Source organism: Pogona vitticeps, chromosome 1 (assembly GCF_051106095.1).
Source record: "Pogona vitticeps strain Pit_001003342236 chromosome 1, PviZW2.1, whole genome shotgun sequence".
In the NCBI taxonomy this organism is placed as follows: Eukaryota; Metazoa; Chordata; class Lepidosauria; order Squamata; family Agamidae; genus Pogona; species Pogona vitticeps.
In genome coordinates this window covers 269,800,104-269,824,575 of record NC_135783.1, presented here as the reverse complement: position 1 = coordinate 269,824,575, position 24,472 = coordinate 269,800,104, and the positions used below count along the sequence as shown (strand labels likewise).

General features: G+C 39.4%; 1 protein-coding gene across 6 annotated transcripts in view; it reads left to right on the top strand.

Moving 5' to 3' along the window:
* Positions 1-24,472, top strand: part of KIAA1549L (KIAA1549 like) — a 234,456-nt gene that overhangs the window by 198,052 nt on the left and 11,932 nt on the right. For 2 of the 6 annotated variants that reach the window (XM_072985815.2, XM_072985814.2), the window contains exons 17-20: positions 68-418; positions 11,023-11,120; positions 12,893-13,041; positions 21,765-21,916. In XM_072985815.2, coding sequence (XP_072841916.2) covers positions 68-418; positions 11,023-11,120; positions 12,893-13,041; positions 21,765-21,916 — 750 coding nt within the window. Of the gene's footprint in view, positions 1-67; positions 419-3,061; positions 3,168-11,022; positions 11,121-12,892; positions 13,606-21,764; positions 21,917-24,472 lie in introns of those variants that run through there. The other 4 variants (XR_013540902.1, XR_012082440.2, XM_078384011.1 and 1 more) reach the window with 4 other exon arrangements.

Below are 24,472 nucleotides of genomic sequence, written 5' to 3'. Positions count from 1 at the left end.
CTGGATAAGTATCACATGAACAGCCTCCACAGCATTCTCCATTAAATGCTCTTACTTTCTTCCACAGACTGAACCTGAAATGATAGAAGAAACAAATATTGATAGAGTCAATGAGCCCCGAAACTATACTAGATCCCATCAAGCAAAAGGTCATTCAGAGACATCAACTCTGAGTTCGCAGCCATCTATTGATGAGGTTAGACAGCAGATGCACATGTTACTGGAAGAAGCCTTTAGTTTGGCCTCAGCAGGCCATGGAGGACAGAGCAGGCAACAAGATGCTTACAGTTCTACACAGCAGTTGCCATATTCTGAAGTTGTGACCAGTGCTCCTGGTACCATGTCTCGACCTCGGGGAGGAATTCAGTGGGTGCCGACATACAGACCAGAAGTGTACCAGTACAGTCTACCTAGACCAGTGAGTGACCACTTATATGGGATATACGCAGGACTGTTGTGGAAAATACTAGAATGTATTACTCTTGATGTTGCTATTAATGTCTGCAAGAAAAATCAATTGCCTTATGTATTAGCATACTTTGTATCTATCTGAATATAAGACTTATTTATCTTTAGTATTTTATTTTAATTTTGAGGATGGAACTCTCCCTTGACTATCATGCAGAGTATTTCATACAGTGACTCCAGGACTATGCTGGGCTGTGTGAATGTTTGAGGTTACATGTTAGTTTGGAAAAATCCCCAAAGTGGGCTTTACCAAATAAATATTTGTCTATGGCTGAAACCCTGTTGCTTTGTTATGCATGCAGAAGGCAAATGGCATAGCATGAAGTAATCTCTAGTTAAAGGTAAGAGTCACTAGTGGATTCTGGAGGCGCTTGCATGTACTACTTAAGCACTCTTATCAGGAGAAAGGTGGCCTAGAAATTAGACCAAACAAACAAAAGCTGCGTAGTGTAGCTGTGATATTTTGCAACAGTGCAAATCAACATTCTACCAGACAATACTGAAAATGGGGGCAGCCCAAACTAATAATTTTAATGGTTGTTGTGGGTGTTTCAGGCTGTTTGGCCATGTTCTGGAGTCAACTCTAGTCTAAGTTGATAGAACACAGACAGAATTCTAGCTCCTGTCCTCTGAAGTTGCCAGCTGAAGAGACTGGTGAAATGTTAGGAAGAAAAATGTCCAGATCACAGCCAAACAGCCCGAAAAACCCACAACAACCATTAGATCCCAGCTGTGAAAACCTTTGAGAAGACATTAATAATTTTAACTTTGAAATCACTTCACACCCAAACACAAAGCAAAAAACCTGAGCGTTCAGCATTGAGGTAGGTGGTGCAGCATGGCCTCCCCCAATTTGAAGAGACACTTGTTCAGCAGGCTGAGGCAAAGAGGCAGTCCCGAAAGCAGCAAAATCAGGGAGCTGGACAGGGGACAGATTGTATTTGTCGTCAGTGTGGAAGGGATTGTCACTCTCCAATTGGCCTTCCTCAGCCACACCAGACCTCTATTCAAAGAACAATACCGTAATCTCCTGAGACTGAAGGATGCCTACATGTCAAGGCTGTTTTTCAACAAGTTCTCTAGGCATCTATTGCTTGGAAAATACAGATGATAATAAAGTACCATTATGAAATCTACATGGCACAATTGGTACAATTGACAGGTACAATTGACAGAGGATTATGTATCCAAACAATCAGTCCCACACATGACTGAACTGGCCTTGAACTAATTGAAGATGTTTATGGAGGGAGTTGGCTTTTGACTTCACATTTTAGGAATGGAATTTGCAGATTCAGAGGATGGAGATTTTTCTACTTCCTACCTTCTTTTTCTTTGCTGAAGCATGATACCACTGAATCTGATCTTTGCTGCTGATGTTGTTTTTGAATCTAGATGTTGCCAGTGTTTCAAACACAAGGTGATGATTAATACATTCTGATATTAAGGAGGATACTGAGAGAATAAATGGCAATATTTGCTGCCGCCTTCGTCTTGATGTAGAGCAGCAAATAAGCAAATACAGAAAGGTGTGAGGTATTTAACCTGATTTAACATAATTTTAAGACCAAAAGCGATAGCTAGTCAGATGCCCTAATTTAATCCATTTCACTTCAGTCCCAAAGGTACTAGTAAATCCATAGTAAACATCATTTTGCAGAAAGACCCAGACTACACATCTCCAAGAGTGATTTAAAATGAGGTTTCGCAACAAGTATTCATACCTTTTCTTCATCTGTCTCTCAAAAAACTAGATAATTTGTGCTCCATCTTGAGCGTAAAAGAGCATTGGCCCTGCAGGAAAAAGGCTAAGACTTATTTTCCAATATATATGACTGGACATGGCGGCCATCAAGTTGCATGGGACAGAGGCACTCCAAATTCATGCAGATTCCTTCGGGATTAACAATCTAATACTTTCTAGCTGCACATATGTGTACTTGAGTGCACATAGCTAACCTGAAAGACACATTTCATGTAGGAATTTTGATTACTTTGTGGCTCCAAGCAATAGATACCTTGGGAACATGTTGAAAAACAGTTCTGACAATTGCTTTGTGTTTGGGTGAGAAGTGGTTAACTGGTGAAAAAAGGAGTCAGGATCTGGGATTTTCTCTTGTGTGGTGTCACTTTGTGAATGCTAGTGAGTGCAAGAGGGTAGACTGTCCTGACTGCTGACATGGGTGTCATCAGCATTCAGACTACCTTTGCAATGGCTGTGACTACACAAACAAAGACCACAGGATTTGCTATGGTTATACAGTAGTACGGCTGAATTCGAAGGACTTTTTAAAAATCACACAATGCAAAGGCTGATTTGAATAGGTCCAGACCTTTTTGTTCCCGACACATCTCCCCCCCCCCAAGGCTGAACACCAGCCCCCACATTTTTCACCCTGATCATCCTCTGAATTGTAAGAATTCTTTTACATATGTGTAAATAGCACTAAATCACCTTATCACCCTATCTCTTGTATTGATATGCTACTTTAGCATTAGATCACCTCCGGGTGAGAATTTCTTTAAAAAATTATAAGTAAAACAAAAACAACCCAGACAGAATGAAATATGTGATGTTTCTGTGCCCCTTAAGAAGAACTTTGGAATGCTGTTACCTCTTCTGGAACCCTGGACAACCCTTTCAAAACCAAGCGGCTTGACAGCAAAGCATAAAAGGATCAGCAGAGGTGGGATCAGAGGTAGGAAGGAAACAAGGGGCAGCTGTGGGCTGAAATGCAAATGGTATCACATAGAATGTGAAACACTGAACTCCTGACTCGACCCGCAGTCTCTGTGTGATCACTGACTGCAAATTCAGCCATAATATAGGCTGTAAATCAAATCACAGGAAAGGTGAATTGGAGTGATTTGTCTGGCCAATGTAGTTGCAGCCTATATTAAATTTGGCATCATTTTTCCTGCTGGTGATGGAGGCATGATGTTGTACGGCAATATTAAGCCATTTCCTGGTGTTTTGAATTGTGGATACAGAAGCACAATAGCCGACATTCATAAAATGGTGGGGAGTTATTTCAAGAATTGATAAGCAATCATATTCTTTGCTTTCCATATGTGTAACAAATAACAGGATTTCAGCCTGTGTGTTTATTATTCCTCTTAAAGGAAAAGAGGAAGTGTTGACCTAAATTTCTAAACCGCATGGATCTATATGTAAGATACTCTGACTTATTTTCTTCTGATTTTTCTGGCTCATGAAAGGGATACAGAATGAATCACTCTGAATATAATACAAAGGGTAGACAGACAGAATCTATGTGTAGGATATTCTGATCCAAGAAGGTACATTTGGACTATGTTATGTATTTTAAAAAATCATGATCTTGTGAGTAATGCCCAGCACTGAGGTATTTAAGACAGTCATATTCTTTTCAGAACACATTATGATGAAAGGAATGATCCATACTATCATATGCCAGAAATCTTCTATGTAGTGCTCTTTGTCTGGTGGAATACAATTTATATTATCCAGGCCTTTAAAAAGGAGACAGAAGCATGACTAAATCTTACTCCTTTTGCCTCAAGAGTTACATGATAACAGACATCTAGTTCTGCCTGAACTTAATAAGTTATGCATTAAGCCATTGGATATGATAACAAACCTTGGAGGGCTGTGTGTCAGATGTGACTAAACAGAAGCAGCTGGTGATGTCTAATCCACCTACAGAAATTAATACGGGGGGGGGGGGAATAATCCATTCAAGCATCCATGCTCCCTCTGTGTTGATTCCTAAAAGTCAAGCCATCCCAGTCTGTTTTCTTTACCAAAGTACATGTTGTACATGTGGGCACCTACCAACTCACAGCTCCACAATAATGTGCAGTTGGAAAAAGATACACTATATATTAGAATTCCCCCAGTTTCCTTTTTAGCTGACATCCCCAGTGATCAACCAGTCTTTCATATAATCTCTGAAGGAAGGGGAGAATTGCAAAGTAGGCCTTTATAAATATGAAAAGACAGTAGGCATTCTTCAGTCTCAAGAGACTATGGTAATGTGCTCTGAATAGAGGTTTTGGAACAGCGTCTAGTGTGGCTTGGAAGGCCAATTCAAGAGTGACAATCCATTCCACACTGAAGACAAATACAATTTGTCCCCTGTCCAGCTCCCTGATTTTGCTGCTTTTGGGACTGCCTCTTTGCCTCAGCCTGCTGAACAAGTTGGGAGAGGCCATGCTGCACCACCTACCTCCAGGCTGAACGCTCAGATGTCAAGGTTTCCCATCTGTTGAGGTCCATTCCTAAGGCCTTCAGATCCTGCTTGCAGATATCCTTGTATCGCAGCTGTGGTCTCCCTCTGGGGCACTTTCCCTGCACTAATTCTCCATACAGGAGATATTTTGGAATCCGACTGTCAGCCATTCTCATGACATGCCCAAGCCAACGTAGATGTTGCTGTTTCAGTAAAGTATACATGCTAATAATTCCAGCTCATTCCAGGACTACACTATTTGGAACTTTATCCTGCCAGGTGATGCCAAAATGCATCAGAGACAATGCATATGGAATGTGTTCAGCTTCCTCTCACTGCAGTACAGGAGTGTACTCACGACTCAAGCTCTATAGTCCTAAATCTTGGTATATGCCATCAGCTTTTTGTTAAGCCATACTCTTTTTGAGTCTAGATAACATGGTAGCTGCTTTGCCCATGTGTTTATCCAACTCAACATCTAGAATGTGTGTGTCAGAGATCATTGAGCCAAGGTATATAAAATCATGAACAACCTCCAATTCTTGTGTAAAGATAGATGGTAATAGAAGGAGGTGAGTCCACACTCTAGCCCATGACTTGTGTTTTCTTCAGGTTGATTGTTAATCCAAAATCTTGGCAGGCGTTGCTAAAACGATCCATAGGTTGTTGGAACTCTTCAGCAGAATGGACAACAACAGCTGCATCATCAGTGAAGAGGAACTCCTGCATGCATTTCAGCTGGACTTTGGTCTTCGCTCTCAGTCTAGAGAGATTAAAGAGCTTTCCATCTGATCTAGTCCAGAGATAGACACCTTCTGTTGCAGCTCCAAAGGCCTGCTTCAGCATGACAGCAAAGAAGATCCCAAATAGGGTCGGCACGAGGACACAGCCTTGTTTTACACTGCTTCGGATGTCAAAGGGATCTGATCTTGAGCCATCAAAAACTACGGTGCCCTGCATTCCCTCATGAAAGTACCTGATGATGTTGAGGAGTCGAGGTGGACATCCAATCTTTGGAAGTATTTTAAAAAGCCATCCCTGCTAACCAATTCAAAGGCCTTTGTGAGATCTATAAAGGCCACAAAGAGTGTCTGTTGTTTTTCCCTACATTTCTCCTGCAACTGTCTGAGGGAGAATACCACGTCAGTGGTGGATCTATTAGCTCGAAATCCACACTGTGATTTTGGATAGATTCTGGAGCCTCTTCACCACGACATGGGCAAGCAGCTTCCCTACATCACTAAGAAGAGAGATGCCACAGTAGTTATTGCAGTCACCCCTGTCTCCTTTGTTCTTATACAATGTGACAATGTTTGCATCCTTCATGTCCTATGGTACTCTACCTTCCCTTCAACAGAGACAGAAGTCTTCATATAGCTCAGTGGTGATGATCTCTTTACAGCACTTCAACAGGGATGTTATCCTTCCCAGGTGCCTTGCCAGAGATGAGGGAAGCCAAGGCCGCTTTTATTTCTGCTGTTGGTTCGCTATCCAATTCTTCCAAGACAGGCAGGCACTCAATGTTATTTAATGCCTCTTTGGTTACTATGTTCTCTCTAGAATATAGCTCAGAGTAGTGCTGCACCCAGTGTTCCATCTGCTGTGCTCTACTCAGTCCTGGATGATCACGCCTGTAGCAGACTTCAAAGGAGCAGATTTCTTCTGTATTGGGCCTAAAGCCTGCTGGATACCGTTATACATTCTCTTGATGTTACCTGTGTCTGCTCTTGTCTGTATCGGAGAGCAGAGCTGAAGCCAATAACCATTGAAACATCTCCTGGCAGTCTGTTGGACTTTGCTACGAGCAACTCAAAGAACCTGCAAGTTGTACTCACTAGGGCAGGCTTTGTATGCTGCCAGAACACTCCTCTATTCCTCGATGGCTGGCATCAACTCCTCCGAATGTTCTTCAAACCAGTTGGCCATCTTTTTGGTCTACTTGGCAAATGTGGACAAGGCGGTGTTATAAACAGCATTCTTGAAATGTTCCCATTATTCAGGTACATTTGCATCAACCGGCCCTGGAAGAGTTTCCTCAAGTGCTTGGGCAAATTCCTCCACTTTTCTCTGATCATGAGTCTTGCTGATGTCAATACATAGTCTTCCTTCCTTTTTCATGTGTTACAATCTCTTTATTCACAGATTGACTCTGCTGCATACCAAGGAGTGATCAGTATCGCAATCAGGACCCTGATAACTGTGTGTGATTGTAATACTAGGAAGGCTAGAACGTCTACTGAGGATCAAGTCAAGCTGATGCCAATGCTTTCATCTTGGATGTCTCCAAGAGACTCTGTGTTGAAGTTTCGTATTAAAGAATGTGTTGCTGACACAGAGACCATAATAACAGCAAAACTCCAGCATTGGCCTTTTTCATTCATCTTCCCCAATGCCAAAATGGCCTAGACACGGCGGACAAGAATTGTGACCAGCAACACCTCTAGTGTTAAAATCTCCAAGAATGAACAGCAGCTCTTTCTCGGGTATAGCAGCTGCCAGATCGTCATAGAATTTGTATTTCACTTCTGCTGTAGACGACAGTGTTGGTGCATATGCACTAATGAGGGTGACCAGTCCTGCTGATGAGTGGAGCTGCAGAGACAGGATTCTTTCATGCCCCACAGTAGGTGGAACAATGGATCTCAGCAGAGTATTTCTGACCACAAAGCCAACACCATATTCCCTGGTCTCATTCAATGGTATTCCCTGCCAGAAGAATGAGAATTTTTTTTCTTTGACAGATCTAGAGTCTGACAATCTTGTCTCTTGCAGGGCAACAATGTCCATCTGGAGCCTACTCAGTTCCATGCTGATGACAGCTGCATCATCTATTTTCTGCAGGTCATCAGAAAAACCAGGGGTCATTGTCCGAACATTTCAGGTGCCCAGCTTTAGGGCAGACGTTTTCTTACGATTATTGCATGGTTCAGGGTTATCAATCTGCTTGTTGGCTTTCACCCTAAACCCCACACACCCTGTGTGGTTAACAGACTGTGGCGAGTTAGCACCTTACTGGCTGGGGGCTGCCCAGCTTAAGGCGGGCGGTAACTACCTAGTGAGGTGCAATGACCTCTCCCACCATCGGAAGTAGCCCCTGGCGTCATGCTCTACACTAATCGAGCAAAGACTTATAACCGGTAACTGCTACCTCCCATGTTATTTCGAAGCTGTATGTGAAGCTGGAGTGTCCTCTCCAGAGCACGAGGCCTGGGTAAAATAATATGGAGGACAGACTGTTACCCAAGCAGCAAATCCCCACTCTCCATGTCGCTGAAATAGTCCAATGGAAAGGCAAGAGCCAATACAACTATTTCCAGCGATGTCACAGGAGTTGCCAGAATGACACAAACTGCCTCCAGGATTCTGGCTCCGGATTTTGCCTCGAGGTTTACTCCTGAAGCCTTTTCCATCAGTGGATGTAGCCACAGGCAATGGAGGTTTGCAATCGGAGTTTTCCTTCTCCTAGATGGGCTGCCTTCCAAGGCTAACAAGCTCCATCTACCCGGATGCATTTTAGATGGCATACACATGCATTTTAAATGGTAGTTGTAGAGATAGCTGCTAACAGAAGTGTGTGTGAATTAGGCTGGGATAGTACAATGATTAATTTTGAATTTTCTCATTTCTCCTTCTGTTGTCACCAGATGACAGCACTATCTCTGTATGGGTTCCAACCATAAATAACATTTATTGAAATATTACATGAATACCAACTAGCAATTTCAAAGTGCCATGGGGAGCTTTTTCCAAGATGTGAACAGCATCATCCTGATCTAACTGACTTTCAAATAAGCAGGACTGCTAATAACCTTTGGGACAGCATTAGTTCATACAGTCCTCATAAGCTGGATGCGGCTTGACAGCACGTAACAACAAAAAGGACAGTGATTGTATTTAAGCAATATTCTCCTATCTCATTCATTTACACTGTTGAACCATATTCCTACTAGAAAAGGAAGAGGTTAGTTTGTTCTGTGACTGACTCTTCCCAAAGGTATTATAATCTAAGGATGAGCAAACTTAATGCTTGTGGGATTTACTTTGTTATTTTTATTACAACTTTGAGATCCATCAACTGAACTCTCATCCAGAACACAATAATAAGAAAACTAGGAATTTTTTTTCCATACTTACACTGAATATACCTCACAGTGTTATTACTCTAAAATTTAGTGTTGACTATCACAAGCTGCCTTCATTTTAGTATTGTAGGATAGGGAAGAGGCTATACTGGTGGGGGTCCTTTTGTTGATGCTACTGTTCAGTAGTCTTGTATCAGAAAGCCTTACTGATTTAGTGCAGATTCCTGAAAGGTTTAACAGCACATTCAAACCCATTTCCTGTCCACCTGTCTTAATCAATTCAATACAGCAGTTTCTGTTTACACTCTCAGGCAACTAAACTTGACTCTAAACTTGCTTACTGGAAAAGCTTAATGGCTGAAATCCTGTTGCTTGGTGTTAGCCAAGTGCCCCTAGAGGGGCACTTGGACCAATGGACCAATGGACCAAATGTTACAAGTTGGTTTACGCAAAGCAATAGGATTTTGACCACTGAAATTTAATTTGCCTTCTAAATAAAGTAGGATATTTTTTCACGACTATGTCAATACATGTTTTGTTTGAGAAAAAGGAACATCTAAGTTTGTTCTCCAGTTACTTCCACCCGTGGCAGGTGGTATACATGCCACATTGCATGAAAATATGTTCAGAAAAAGTTTCAATAGTATGAGGAAATGTTTGCATTTTTTTATGATCATTGCTTAAAAGGTGATGGAAATGGCAAGTGAAAGAGTCAGCTGTGAAGTTCCCTGTGCAGTTGAACATAGTGATGTTAGCTGTGACTCACCCACAACGTTTCATGCTGCTGCTTCTCTCAGGAATCTTAATGTATGATCCTAGTGCCTTGAACTGCAATCCGTGCATTATTTCTGATAAAAAGCTAGTAAAACATCAAAGCTAATACCATGAGCTGGGGGGCACGTGGATCAACATTTCTCCTCGACCTTCAATTTACTAGAGGGCTTGGCATTATGGAAGCTATGCAGTTTCAGGCTTAGCCTCACACTTGCAATATTAATATACAGCATAATAGTAGGATTTAATGAGGAAAAACATGGGAAATTTTGGAGGTCCTGAAAGGTCTTATAAAAATTCCAGCTAATAGATAGTGAGTATTGAGTTGATATCTATTGATATTAATACCTGTTAGATATGGATATCAAAATATTAAAGGCATTGTTTTTCTTAGTTAATATAGACTAAGATGTTTGCCTAAGATTTGCAAATATGCTAGGCAAATGCTGGCATCATTTAGGTATTACTTACTCATAGTGTAGTAAATAATACAAATTCATTAACATTTATTTCTCTATGTTTTGATATATAAGAATGTAAGATGCAAGTAGCATGGGGTAGAGAAAGGATGGGTGTAAAAGCTGAAAGCACATAGTTTTCTGATTCTTGAACACTTTCCATATGTTAAGGTATATTGCTGTGTCACAATATATTTAGGGTGCATAATATCATGCTGTGTCTTGTGGTTATTTTGATACGTTGACTGTTCTAGACAAATCAAGACTGAAGGAAATCAGAGCAATAGTCAGTCTGGCAGCTAAACAGATTCAATAACTGTCAGTGTATTCCCAAGTGAAATTGACAATAACCGTCATGATACGAAGGCTTCAAGATTAATCTCTCACGCTTTCAGCTATGAGCTGATGGAGAAAAGTGGCAGGAAGGTGTTTTTGCAAACACACGGGAAAAATCTGTAAATTTGCTGTATGTCGTTTGCTGCCAACCTTTGTAAATCTAGTCCATGACAGAGGCAGAGTGACTGATCTGATAGCTTTTAAAATATAATCCTTGGGATTAATTTGCTTTGGTGTGTATGTTTTTTTAAATTAGAATTTTTATGTTATACCTTGCTTCCCCCCCCCCTCCCTTTGCCTAGAGGAATAAGAACAGAAGATTCCCCACTAAAAGCGAGGAAAGGGATGTTGAAATAGAAAATGGATGCTTAGAGGCATTTTTGTTTCTTGTTACAGTGTTTTTGAGGCTTCCAGATGTTCTGACATCAAGACATTTCATTTTCAGTGGGGCAGAATCTATTCTGATTTCTCCTTGGGGGGATTCAGGCAGCAAAGAACATTGCAGTGTTGCAGTTTTAAGAGGCTCTAAAAATGTTAACTTGGAGATAACTAATATGCAGTGGCAAGGAAACCAGTCAAATGGCTTTCCCTGCATGTGCTTCACCATAATTTGGAAAAAATATAGTGTGTAGTATAGCTTTTATGAGAAGTTGATAGATTTTTGAGGACATATTCTTCTCCCCTTCTCAACAGGCATATAGGTTTTCTCCTCTCCCTGAGATGCTGACGGGTTCTCCACCTCCTCCTGTGCCTCCCAGAACAGGACCTGTTGCTGTCACCTCTCTTAGGAGGTATTGTACTGTACTGCTGTTTTATATTTTAGTTGAAAATGTTTTATCTCTGTGTAAAATTTCAGATGCACAACAAAGCTACATTCTTGTGCCAGAGCAATATTTAGGAAATTGCAAGGAATAGGTATCAGTTACCTGTATTAGATGTTTTTTTTTAATCTGTCATGGAAATGAAGAAAAATACTGCTCACCTTAATAATAATAATTGTGTGTTGTCAATTCTGACTTATGGGAGTTGGGGTTTTCAGTGCTTTCTAAGTAGAGAGTGTTCAGAAGTGGTTTACCACTTCCTTCTTCTAGGGTGCCCTGGGATTGTGCAGCTTGCCCAAGGCGACACAGGCTGGCATTGAACTCCCAACCCTTGGCTTTGCACCCAGATTCCTAATTCACTGAGCTATCCAGCCACTTCAGACTACTCACATATCTAATAAATGTACCAAATATATGGCTGAATAGCCCAATGAATTAGGTATCGGGGTGCAAAGCCAGGGGTTGGGTGTTCGATTCCCCACTATGCATTGCAGGAGAACCAGCCTGTGTGGCCTTGGGCAAGCTGCACAGTCCCAGGACACCCCCAGAAGAAAGAAACGGTGAACCACTTCCGATGACCCTCTGTCTAGAAAATCCCGAAAAGAGTTGCCGTACATCAGAATTGACTTGATGGCACACAATTATTATATGCTTTAGAACTTTTTAAACTGTAAATTTCCTCACAATATTAGTGATTCTATACAGGAAATGAATTATTCATAAATCTTCCTGTTTTTCTTTTCTGAGATGACCAAATATAGGCCGTACACACTCTGTGCATTTCCCGAGAAATTGATTTTGGCACTCTGGAAACATTTACAGAATTTGGTAACAATCAGGCTCCTAATCTGCACTTTAAATACCTAATAGGTATGATTCGTGTTAACATTGTTTTAATATTTATTGCCTAGTTCATTGTATAATCACTGTGCACAGTGTCTTTAAAATGCTGTGTTCTCACAGCAGGCTGGCTTCTAAAAGACTTCATGCCATGCATTTCTGAGTGACTGCCTCATGGCTTAGGCTTGTGAAATCATTTGGTCTTGAAAACAATGATTTTATAAAAATAGCTCACTGGGCCATCTGCAAAGCCACAGCATAGTATGCATGTTGCATTCTATCGTGCTTTGGCACAGGAATACAAAAATAGCTGAGCTGTCTTGATTGGTTGCCAGTGATGTCATAACAGTTGTGAAAAAATACCAGTGAACTGTAGGCCACTGGCAGGCAGGCTTATCCTTCACCGTCAGAAATAACAGTAGCAACATTGGGTTAAAACATACCAGATTCAAAAAATAAACATTCTTCACTGAACTCATTGTGTTGTAATGTAAAACATTATTTTATTTAGATTTGTTTTGTACAAGTATAGGTAGCATATAGTGCTTTTTGTTCTTCTCTTACTACTATCCTTTTCTAACATTTATTTATGCTATACCAAAAACAATGTTTTCCCTCTCTGAAGTATATGAAAAAGAGCTATATTTAGTTTTAGTAAATAAGGTTTGAGGCAATGATTCATCATGCAAGAATGTGAAAACAAAAATTGAGATGTTTACTGTCCATCCTTTTCACTCCATTCTTTCTTTAAAAACTGCTGGTCTATGACTAAAACTGTTTTGCTCCTTAACAATTGTTGGCAATCACAGCTGATTTACTCCAGAACAGGTTAAATTGCAGCTTGCAGTCGATGTATACTTCACGTTGGAATGACTGATATTTCCAATATATATTACATACAGGTCGACTTCCGATATTGGCAGCAAGACAAGAATATCAGAGTCCAGTGGGACTGAACAGATACAGCCGCATGATCATGCCCCTTTTGTCCCAGTATCAAGAGCCCCAGTATCTGTGGCTCCATTGGATCAATCAGCTTTGAATTACTCAGGTGAAAAACGCATGCGGTACAAACAGAGACCACATCTAAGTCTGTATGGCATAGAGACGAGCGTATGAAATCTTGCAGACATTCTTGCTTAGAACTCTGTTAAATGGTTCTCTTGAAGGCCTGAGGAGGAGGATTAATAAAAGGATCCCCATACACTCCTTCATTTATCACATGCAGCTTATTTATAATGTGGGAAAAGAATGGGGGAGGAAGGATGTGCTCTTTCCCTTTGAAGCACCTGGATTTGGCATCTTTCTGAGACAGGATCTTGGAACGGATGGTGTTTTGTGGTAGAGAAAGCAAATAGCCATGTAATGTAGTCAGCTTCCCTTGCAATGGCTGCTTATTCTTGAGTTGAGCACCCTCTGGATTGACCCAAAGGCCACAAGCTCTCTTTAGGAAAAACGAGTGCAGATTACCACATCCAGCTCAATATGGTGAAGGTAGCCTGAATGGATAGTAAAGGCCATGTAATTGTTTCAGTATGTCTCCAGCTCCCATGCTAGCATGACTTTGCAAAGCACCCAAAAATAAATAGGTGAAGATATTCTGATAAAAAAAAAATCAAGAGGTTCCCAAAGTGGAAAATCTATTCCAGTCAAAGTTACTTCATCATAAATTAGCTGAATATGGTTTTACTTAACAAGGATTTCCTCTGGGAGCTCACCAGCAACTAAGTTCTACTTAGAACAAAAAGCTTCAGAAAACAATATTAATGTAGGAAGCTGCCTCACAGTAAGTCAGGTCATCGGTTCATCCTGCTAAGGACCATCTATTCTGACCAGCAGCCGCTCTCCAGAGTCTCAGACAGAGGTCTTTCTAATCACATGCTGCCAAAGACTCTTTTAATTCGAGATGCTGGAGATTTGACCTGGGATCTTATACATGCAAAGCATGTGCTCTTCTGTTGAGCTACGGTCCCAACGTACGTCTTTGATTACAAAGAAATCCCAACTGACTGATCAACATTTTTTTTTCCTGTATTACAAAACATTGAAGACATAATATCTCTTTAGGTACATTGGACTTCTACACCCTAAATGTTTGTATAAGCTTGGGTGTGAATCAGATGGGTTCATTTCCTATTTTACATTGTGACTTTGATCTGCCATTGTGTAAATGTTCCAGTGCTCATTACATTTTGCTGAAGCCCTTTACGTCTAAGAATGTTGAGGAAGATTGTTCAGATTGGTCTGAAAGACAGTGAAATGTACATTTGTCTTCAAAGAAGCAATAGTTGAAAAGCTAGGTTCAATCCAATTATATAATGTTTAGAGATGGGCATGAATTAAGTTGTGTCCCTTTGTATGAAATCCTGCCACGTGTTCCCTCCCCCCCCAGGTGATCCATTCAAAATCTGTCATGCGCCACCAGGGTCCTCCTTCTCTAGCAGTGCTCCATGCCATGCAGGAGTTTGGGCTGCTGTCCCTGACCTCCTATGGTAGCTAGCCATGCAACGGCTGCACAGGGAGAGTCCCTGTCCCACCTCCTTATCTGAGTGATCAGGAGGAGCTGAGGAAGGGCAGCCCAAGCTCATGCCTGGACTGGATCACCACCAGAGAATGAGGGACCCCAGCAGTGCATGACAGATTGTGAATGGGCCAGCAGGCCATGGGTGGTGGGTGGTGGTAATGCATGGCACCTCTAGTGCTGTGCATAGGACTTCATATGAGGGGGCACAAATTAATTCATGCCCATTTCTAATAAGGATCCTTTGTATTCTCTGGATGATGAGACAGTCTGGAAGAATCATATTATTTTTCAAAGTCTTTCAAACCTGGTAGAATGACAACCGTTTTTAACAGAAATGGCATAGGTGACAAAGGAAAGATGAGCAAAGGAAAAATTGTTATTCACCCAGATCCACGGTGAGAGCAGGACTGGGGTCTTCTGAGTTGTTAAAGTAAAGTAATATTTGCTTGCTCTAGTAATTACATTATGAACACTCCCAATCTTTCCTCTTCTCTCTAAGTCTCATTAATAGGGAAAATAAGTAAATATATATATAAAATTTTTTTAATTAACCAGATCCTCTGAAGAAGTCATAGTGAGATGTTAGCTTCTAAATGAAAAACTAGAAGTGAGATTTTTTTAATCATCTTGTTTCATAGGTGAATTTGGGCTAATGAAACTTTTAAGGAAAGGAATATGTAGGAAGATATAACGACTTTCTCATTGATTTAGTGCTGTTATTTCTGAAGCCTGTTTTCTTTAGATTTCTCTCCTGATATTCTGTAATTTCATACTACCCACCTGTTCAGATACTGGGTTCCCATCTACACTCAGGCAAATGGTGTCCTTCCTGTCTTTTAAAGCCCTGCCCTACTTAACACTCCTGCTTTCCATCTGCTGTTGTGAAACCTTCCCATCCAAATGAAAATAAAGACCTTTCTCTCTGTGCTTCAGTGCTGGTTTTTATAAATGATCAGTGGGATAAAATTGCATCTCCAATAATTTGTCTGCTTGCCACTTGAAGAAGTAATAGTCAGCAGTGTATTGTAGAGTTTATAAAATATGTTAGTATGTTCATGGAGGCCAGGAATATATATCAATTTGTTACAATGATTAAATGCCCCGCTACTTTAAACTTCTTGAGACCTGTGGAAGGAATGAAATGTTTTATTAGTTATTAACATTTTGAAAGCATTGGACTCTGAAGAAAATGATGCTGGCTTGAATAAGCTTTCAGCCTTGAGACAGTTGAATTTCCCTTCTCTGAATCTCTGAATCTGAAATCATCAGTGCTAAGTTACTACAGAAGTACTGTGTTCACTTTTACTACTCTTGTAAAATAACATATTTGTAAAAATAGAACCCTAAATTCCTTTGTGAGACCAACATTTAATAGTGCAACAATGGAGAATGACTTTGTCATTAAAAAAACTGCCCCTATAAAAAGTAGCATCAAAGGCTACCATCCTGAGTACACCTCCATGCAGTCAGGTTTCATTGGTCACAGTGGAACTTGTAGTGTTTTTATGCCTGGATGTAAACTACATTTTTATTGTTATTGTTATTATGATTAATTGCACCAAGTTGGAAATAAAGGGCTTGTAGAAATTCACTGTATTGCCTTAGGCTATGATCCAGTGGAGCATTTAAATTTTTACATAATTTTAAGCATGTAAATAGTCCCAGTGGGACCACTCGGCACAATTCGCATGTTGTCAAGGGATGTGATAGTGCTTGTGTGCTCTTTCACTCACCGCTCCCAGTGGCTTTGAAGGCTCATCGCTTGTCTGGAACAGATAACTTTTTGTCATGAGCCGTTTCTAAAACGTACAGCTCACCTGAGCATTTCAGGAACTGATCTGTAATTAAGATTGTACAAAACTAATTATGTAATTATGGGAATAAGGAAGAATATGGTTTTGAAAATATTTATTTAACCAGCACAGTGATCTAATCTGATCTTTCAGAGGGTACTAGCATCTAACTTTCACCTGCCTCTTGCTCTCTCAGTAGGCCATCCATTGTTGCCTTTGCTTCTCCCTCATCGCCCTGCTTTTGATGACACATTTGTCACTGCTAAAAGCCTGGGTGACTCTACACAAAAAAACCCTCTTCGTCTTCAGTCACTGTTTATAAATCACTATGCTAATGTTTGCCTGTTTTTAAAGGCAGTGTAGAGTACTACAGATACTTGTTTCTCAAAATATATTAAATATGTGTAGGATTTAGGTCTTGATTTTCCAAAAGAGCTAGTGTGTCTAGGGCACAGTGCTCTGTGTTTTAGTAATGCTGTCAGCAATTTGCTTGGTACAGAACTAATTGAAGAAATAAGGAGGTCTACCCATCCAAAAGGCACGGTCACGTGTTTAGTATGGTAGAATATTAACTTACCAAGTTTTACAGGGGAAAAGATTGTGGCAGGATCCAATGTTGTATTTTTGTTGCATCCCGCTGCTTGCACCAGAATCAGCTTTCCCCCCTCTCCTGCAGTCCCAAATGCAGCCTAAAAACCTTCTCTTGATTGCTAAGAAGCTCTCTGGGGAAGCTGATTGGTTCTTCAACTGATTTCAGGGACCTACTCTAAGCATGAGTGGGTCTGAATCCAACCTATTATCACTTTAACTACAGCTGAGATTTAATTGATGATTTTTAATGTATCTAAAAACTAGCTCTTAAACATTTGATAATTTTGTCAAGTCTGTTATTACATCCATTGTCACAGAGTGTCCTTAGGAATAATTCCAGCAAATACCGTACAAATACTGGGGTTTTGCTTGACAGAATACTTGCTACAAATGTGATAGAATAGAATGACCTGAATTTCTGTGCCAAATCCCACTTTCTAGGTTATGTGATATATACACTTACCATACATAAACAGAAAAGTAGACAAGATGGGCTGGCCTCGGGAACCCAGGAGATATTTCGCAATGGCTGTGAGCATTAACATGCTGCCATTTAACTAGTACAGCCCAGAAGAACATCAAAACCAAGAAAGGATGATGTAGTAATTTCAATCAGTGCTAGTGATGAACAAGGTTTTCTTATAAAAATTTAATATCTTGAGTTTCATGTACTGGATTATGAAAGGTGGGTGGAGGATAACAGCAATTTCTTCCATCTTAACACTTGCATTTTTAGTACTGATGTTTTGAAACTTAGATGAAAAGCTTTTGTGGTTGTGAATCTGTAATTGGAAGCACTGAAGAGGCTGCTTCAGCATAAAAATGACTAATTGGAGATTTCTGTAGCGAGGAGGGAACATATCAAGGCTATGCTTGAATTGTGATAAATAAGCGCTATGGCTACCCATGTAAGATTTCTGTTTCTGTGGAGCAGTAATCCTTTTAAAAAACAAACAAACCCATTAAATAAAAACTCCAATACTGAGTCATCCCACCTATTCTGTAGGCCTTCTAAGAGATGCCTTGACAAGCTAAACCAGGATCATACAGGTGGATACCTGTGGAATTCACATTATCCTAAGAATTTCATTCATTTGACCAGAGATCCTCAATTTTTCCTGAAATCACCAATGCTAATAATCACAAGTGTCCCTGTACACACTATCAACAAAATACAGATAGGCAGTTCAGCTGGCCCTGCTCAGTCTAAGGAAGGTCAGGTAAGGAAGGAAGGTGTTGAATATTCAATGTTCTTTGACTACCTCAAAAGAAAGATATTATGAAGAATAATTCTACATTTTGGCCTGTAGCCCTACCAAAATAGACGGATGCCTCATATAGCCAGTCCCTTTTTTTTAAGTAACTAAGGTACATTAAAACAGATCTAGATATAGGGATTAGGTTGTCCATAGCCAATAACTATGCCTCCTTAGCTGAGGCTTTAGTATTAGTGTTTCTTTGTTGCAGTAATGATATTCTGAAATTATAAGCAATATTCAGCTAATTGCTTTTGTGAGAACGGAGCTCCTGTGACAACTCCACGGTATTAAAATCCATATTGCCCCATCACCACTGGCAATGTTTGAGGATTCCTCTGTGGCTAATATGGGTCTGATTTTAATGGTGTACGTGATCACAACTCTTTCCTTCTGCAGCAGAAAAACAGCCCGTTTGAAAAATAAAGTTATAGGCAGATAAATCTTTCAAGGGTTAACATTACAGCATGTGCACTGCTGGTGGATTCTGTTCCATTTAAGGCTTGATTCTCAGTGGTTCTTTCTTAATAGTAGGTAGAACATTCACTATTGTTCTTATGTTGAAGCTCAAATGGTTGAATGTCTGGAAAATATGTGATCATGGTTCTAGGTATCCCTGCTTTTAAAATTATTTGTTAGCAGGCAAGGATGGGAGATAATATAAGAAAGAAGTTTGGAATGTTACCTTATTTTTATTTAAGTTTATTTAATATTTTATCATTCTGGCTTTGGGAGTAAAATATTGCTGATTGTGGCTGCTCAAGAGAGACTTCCCATTCTCCCAGAAGGATAGCAGCTCTGCAATTACCTTTATCCTGGGTTTAATGTCACAAGCCATCTCTGTGATTGTAAAGTGTAGTGTAAATATACAGCCGTGGTATAAATATTGGTCCTGGAAATGGCTTTAAGCAGTAAAAACATTTTCCCAGTTTAAACTACAGTATTTGTGTCGCATTTACAGTCATCTCAACCTATGACTTCAAGAGACTCTGTTTGTTATATGATGTCTCTGTTTTTTTAATTGCCTTTTTTAAAAAATGATGTTTTGAGATTGTTGTTGAGTCCCATAAGAATAAATGCACCCCATGCCACTCCCATTCAGGGATGTATTCATCAGCAGAGAGAGTATAATATACTAAAACTTTTTAAAATCTGAGTTTAAAGTATCACATGAGAGATCATATGTCATTAGAGGAGCATGACTCCAAGAACACAAGTGGCTAATTTCTAAACCCCCTCCGTAAATAAAGGGTGCTTGGTTGGTATGCTTGGTACCATTTATTTCATGTAACTCCATAAGCAAAGTTTATGCAATTCTGACAAGCCCAATGTAGACAACGGAGGCTGGAAACTGTCTTGTAAACTGAAATGGAAAAAAATGGAACTTTTGTCTTATTAAAATATATGGTTTCTGTTTAACATCCCTTGTGTGTGAAGTGTTTTGTTTCAAGTACCCAGATACATTTGTCGCTGTAATAAGAGATGGAATGGAGAGGGTTGGTGTGTTTCGTAGACAGGTGCACCAAAGGGCAATGACCATTCCCTACAACTGGTGCCAATAAACAGTCTTGTCAGTTTTTAACTAATATTCCTTGTCATGTTGAGTAGTATATCTTGGACATTCCTGTGTAGAGATCAAATGAAGTGAGAGACATGAGACACACATGTTCTGCAATTATTATAAGTACCATCTTGGTATCAGAAACTATTCCTGAATGATGTGAATGAATGAAAGAAAGTTTTGTTCTGTGTTGATAAAGATTCTTGTTAGGTACAGGTGATATTCAGTCTATAATTGCTTAGTGTCTAACTCCCAGTTGTTCTTCCTTTAATTTAGAAAGTCTTCACATGTATGGCAGTTTATCCAAATTCTTCAATACTTTGAAGTTATAACTGATTTCCAATATGCCACACATGTTGTACATAACAAAATGGCAAACTTTCTAGTCTCACATATGAAATCAGTTTTTAAAATTAGTATAATTTTTAAATGTTTTTAGAAAATAACATAAAAAGTTGCAATCCTTGGCACACATAATTGGAAGTCCATCCTGTTCTGGTTTGTTTTGTTTTTTAATAAGCACACATAGAATCAGGTTGTAAGACTAGTTCGCTTTAAGCCTAGCAATCATACAACCAGACAAGGAGCATCATACATTCTGTTAAAAGATTGGTCAAATGGATGTCTTTCGGCTCAGGGGGAAAAATGGGATGTTAGATGTTGATAGCATTTGCAGTTGATTCCCCTGCCCCAAATAAAGGTCAACAGTTTGAGAAGAGAGAATATTAACAAAGAATTGAAACCCACCTCTATAATGTTTCCAGATCTAAGATGTAATGCTCTGTATTTGAGATTCTGAATGAAAAGGATTAGAATATGTAATCCAAATACTTACTGCACTCAGTCAATGTATGCGTTAATAGCTGATGCATGCAGTATGTAAGAGAAATGCTCCACTGAACAAGAGAAATGGATTTTTTCCACTAACACTTGGCAACATATTTCAAGTTGAAAACAGCAATGTGTTGCCAGCAATTTAACAAGTGGCTCTCAGAAGATTCCAGCGATACTGAAGAATCGATCGATGTGGCACCCACTAAAGAAGATCACCCCAATGGACCAGTAAACTATTCATGAAACCATACTACAAAATGTCAGAAAAAATATTAATAATGGGTTTGAGGTCATGTAATGATATGTACTAATATAAAATGATGCTGGCATTACATGATATTAATTTCAACATTATATGACTTATGTGAAGACCAATCCATATGGTAGAAGGAACTAGTCACACCTGTCTAAGATTTATTTCCTCTTTTTCCCATAGTCCAATAATTGTGCATATATCATGTTGACTAAGCAGAATGTTTCATAAAGGAGCACTTTATAAGTTTCATTCCCCTTTAGGAAAGTACAGAGCACCATATGCACACAAATCCATTTACAGAGTAGCAACAGATGGTTACATTGCTTGCGAGAAGCACATTGCTCACTGTTTAGTAGGACTTTGATGTCCAAGTTCATAAAAACATTCTCATCAGTATATAGTTGGGAAAAATGCTGCTTGTTCCCAGTAATAAACGGTATAAGATAAGCCACATTCTAAACACTAGGATCAATATTACAGTTTAGTGGCATGCATAATACCTTACATAAATTCTCAAGACTGCTATAAAGCTGACTAGCAACATCTTGGTTTCTTTTACTCACTTTCTGCACTAGCATAAATCTAAGAACCTGCATCTGCTCTATGTCTATGCTCAATTTACATAATAGATTAACAGCTGATACTCATTCACACTGCAGACAAGTATGATCAATAGTTGGGTAATCATGGTGTTGGTATCTCCACCGTCAAGAGCTGTGCCATTGCTGAGTTGTTTTCTTCAAACAGGTATATTCTGTTGGTGGATGACTCATCCAGCAACAGTGGAGCAAGGCATTAGATGCAGATACAATAGTTTGTGATACGATTCAGTAAAGACTGTTTATTGCCAATGTAAAGAGGCATCTTCTAGTAGGAACATCTCAGGTGTCCTTTGAATATTCCTCTATCTCTAGAGCAATGTGTTTTGATTTCTAATCGCCTTCCCTATTTCTTGATAGGAAGTACAGTTCCAGCAGTGTTTGCCATCCCAGCAGCAAACCGACCTGGGTTCACAGGCTATTTCATCCCAACGCCGCCTGCAGCATACAGAAACCACACCTGGATGTCCTATGCTGGTGAAAATGAACTACCAGGACAATGGGCTGATTCGGTAATCGTACACACTTTCTTTCTATTATTTGCATGTCAGACCACTCATGGTAAATTTACTGAGGTGAGGTATTTGGAAGGGGAAATTTCCACACAGTAGGTAACATGGGTGGATTTTGGCTTGGAATTGTTGCCAAGGTGCCATTTGTATTATCTGAGTGTCTTGCATTGGCCAAAGGAGAAACTGGGAGAATCAAGAATGAAGTTAGAATGGGACAATGGGGATTTCTCTGGACAAAAGACTTTAATACATTCAAACTCTGTTTTATGCAATTATTTGAATTTAAAGCTCCCTCATGTTAGTATATATGCTACTAGTGCAAATTCTGCAGCATCTCTATATAAAATGTAGGCCCAGTGATAACATATGTCACGTAGAGAATTAGTGAAAGTGATAACCAGGGACTTTGTATTCAGCTCTGGTTCCACACCTAGTGTGTGGCTTGCTTATTCTGGTGTGAGAGGGTTTTTGTTACCAAAGCGACCTATAACCAGCTGAGCCCAAGTGACAATTAAGGTTCTGGTCTACATTTAACATCAAAGAGTTTGCGATGTGTGGGTGAGACCTAGTGAGAATGGCCAAAGTTTTGAGTTTATCTGTTCCCTCTTTCCACATGGCTGGGAGGAAGACTTCCACCGTGTTTACAAAATTCCACTCCAAAGCCATGAAAATTCCTGCTAAAGGAGTCTAGGATGGCCCTCTTCATATTGTCAATTTTTTTCAGAAAGCAAAGACTTTGTTATTCCAGGCATGTTTTTGGCAATTAAAATGGGTTTTCACCTGGGTAGGTACCACTTTCCTTTTATAGATTAGTATTTAATTGTGCTTTCAGATTGTTCCATGTTTTATGCTGTTGCTTATATTTACTGATTCTATCATTGTTGGCTGCCTTTGGTAGACAGGTGGTATATAAAGTCAAGAAATAAACAGTAATGAATAAGCTCCTAACTTAGCATTTTGCACAAATCAAAATAGTTTAAAGCAAGTCATTCAGTTTTTAATCGTATCTGCCCTCAAGAAGATGACTTGTTAAACCATCAAAAGGTTTTCTATTCAACCACCTCTAGTTTGCATGTCAGACAAAAACAAAACAAAAGTAAATAAAGAATAATAAAGACAAAAATGTTGTGGCACCTCAAAGACTAAGTGCTATATTTTAATGTGAATGTTTGTGGACAAGTCCACTTCTTCAGACTTCTGTCTGGACTTGTCCACAAAAGCTCACATTAAAATATAGCAGTCTTTAAGGTGCCACAATGTTTTTGTCATTTTTAAATTTATTTTTTAAATATTACTTTGCTTGACATTATAGCATAGATTAACATGGCTACCTCTTCTAGTTGTATGTAAGACTATATTAATATCCTGTGACACTGAAAATAAATTTGGGGGAAGAGCCAGAGGCTTCAGCCAACTCCCCGCTGCCTCTACACTTTAGTTAAACTGTGGTTTAGCATATGTGAACCAGCTGGGTGATAAATCATTATAAATGTGCTTATAATAATTGTTAAATGATAATTTCCTACTCTAAGGGTGTGACTACACTGGCAAGCTGCATCAGAATAATTTAGCTTTGCTGTGGCTTGATTCACAGTCTCTCTTGTGGATGTGAATATTTTGGAGTGAGTAAAGAGAAAGTTGATAGGGGTGGGTTTTCCCTTGTCCCAAAACAACATGCCCTAGTTTAATATATCATTATAACACCACCCGGAGTAATACAAACATGCATGTCCTTTTAAAGAATGAAACAAAAGATCATATAGGGAAAACACTGTGATTTGTTCTGACTTTAAAAAATCAGAAGTCCCAGGGGAAAAAACTGATTTGGAAGCAAAAAGGGCTGGCCTGGCCTTTGTATCATGTGATCATTAAAAAACAACACCCTCAAACTCACCTGTGCTAATTGCAGACGAAAGTATTTGTCTTTTTTTAAAATAATGTTTTATTTTTAAACTACAAGGAATAGGGTAGGGAATACAAAAGGTAAAAGGGAGTGTAAGGGATGGGGAAAAGGTTTTGAGGATAGAATACAGAATATACAATCATCCACTCTCCTCATATTAAGTATACATGCCTCTGAGCTATTCATTTTTCAATACAAAAAACAACTTTGTATTCTTTTTTATATATATCTGTATACTATTTGATTATACTCTAAATATCAGCTTATATTCATATTTTAGTTTAAGTCTAAGTTATTCCAACTCTATCAAGAAATCGAGACCATTTATAAAATATATCCCCTCTTTCATTTTCCTTCTGCCTTGGACGTACATTCAGCCTGTCTGGAAAGATATCAATTTCTGGCACTTCCCATACTTTCTCAGTACCCTTCTCTCATTTCTGTGCCTCTATTTTCTTCCAGTTTTGGGGAGATAAAATTAAATCCATGGCAGTAGTCTGATTGTTAACATCACCTTTTCTGACTATTATAGCTGGGTAGCTCACATGGTAACTCTTAATCCCATCTATGTTACCTGGCATCGCTCTCAATAAAAATTGTTCTGGAGTTACAATTTCATTCAGTTGTTGTTTAATCTCTGATGGTTTCCCTTT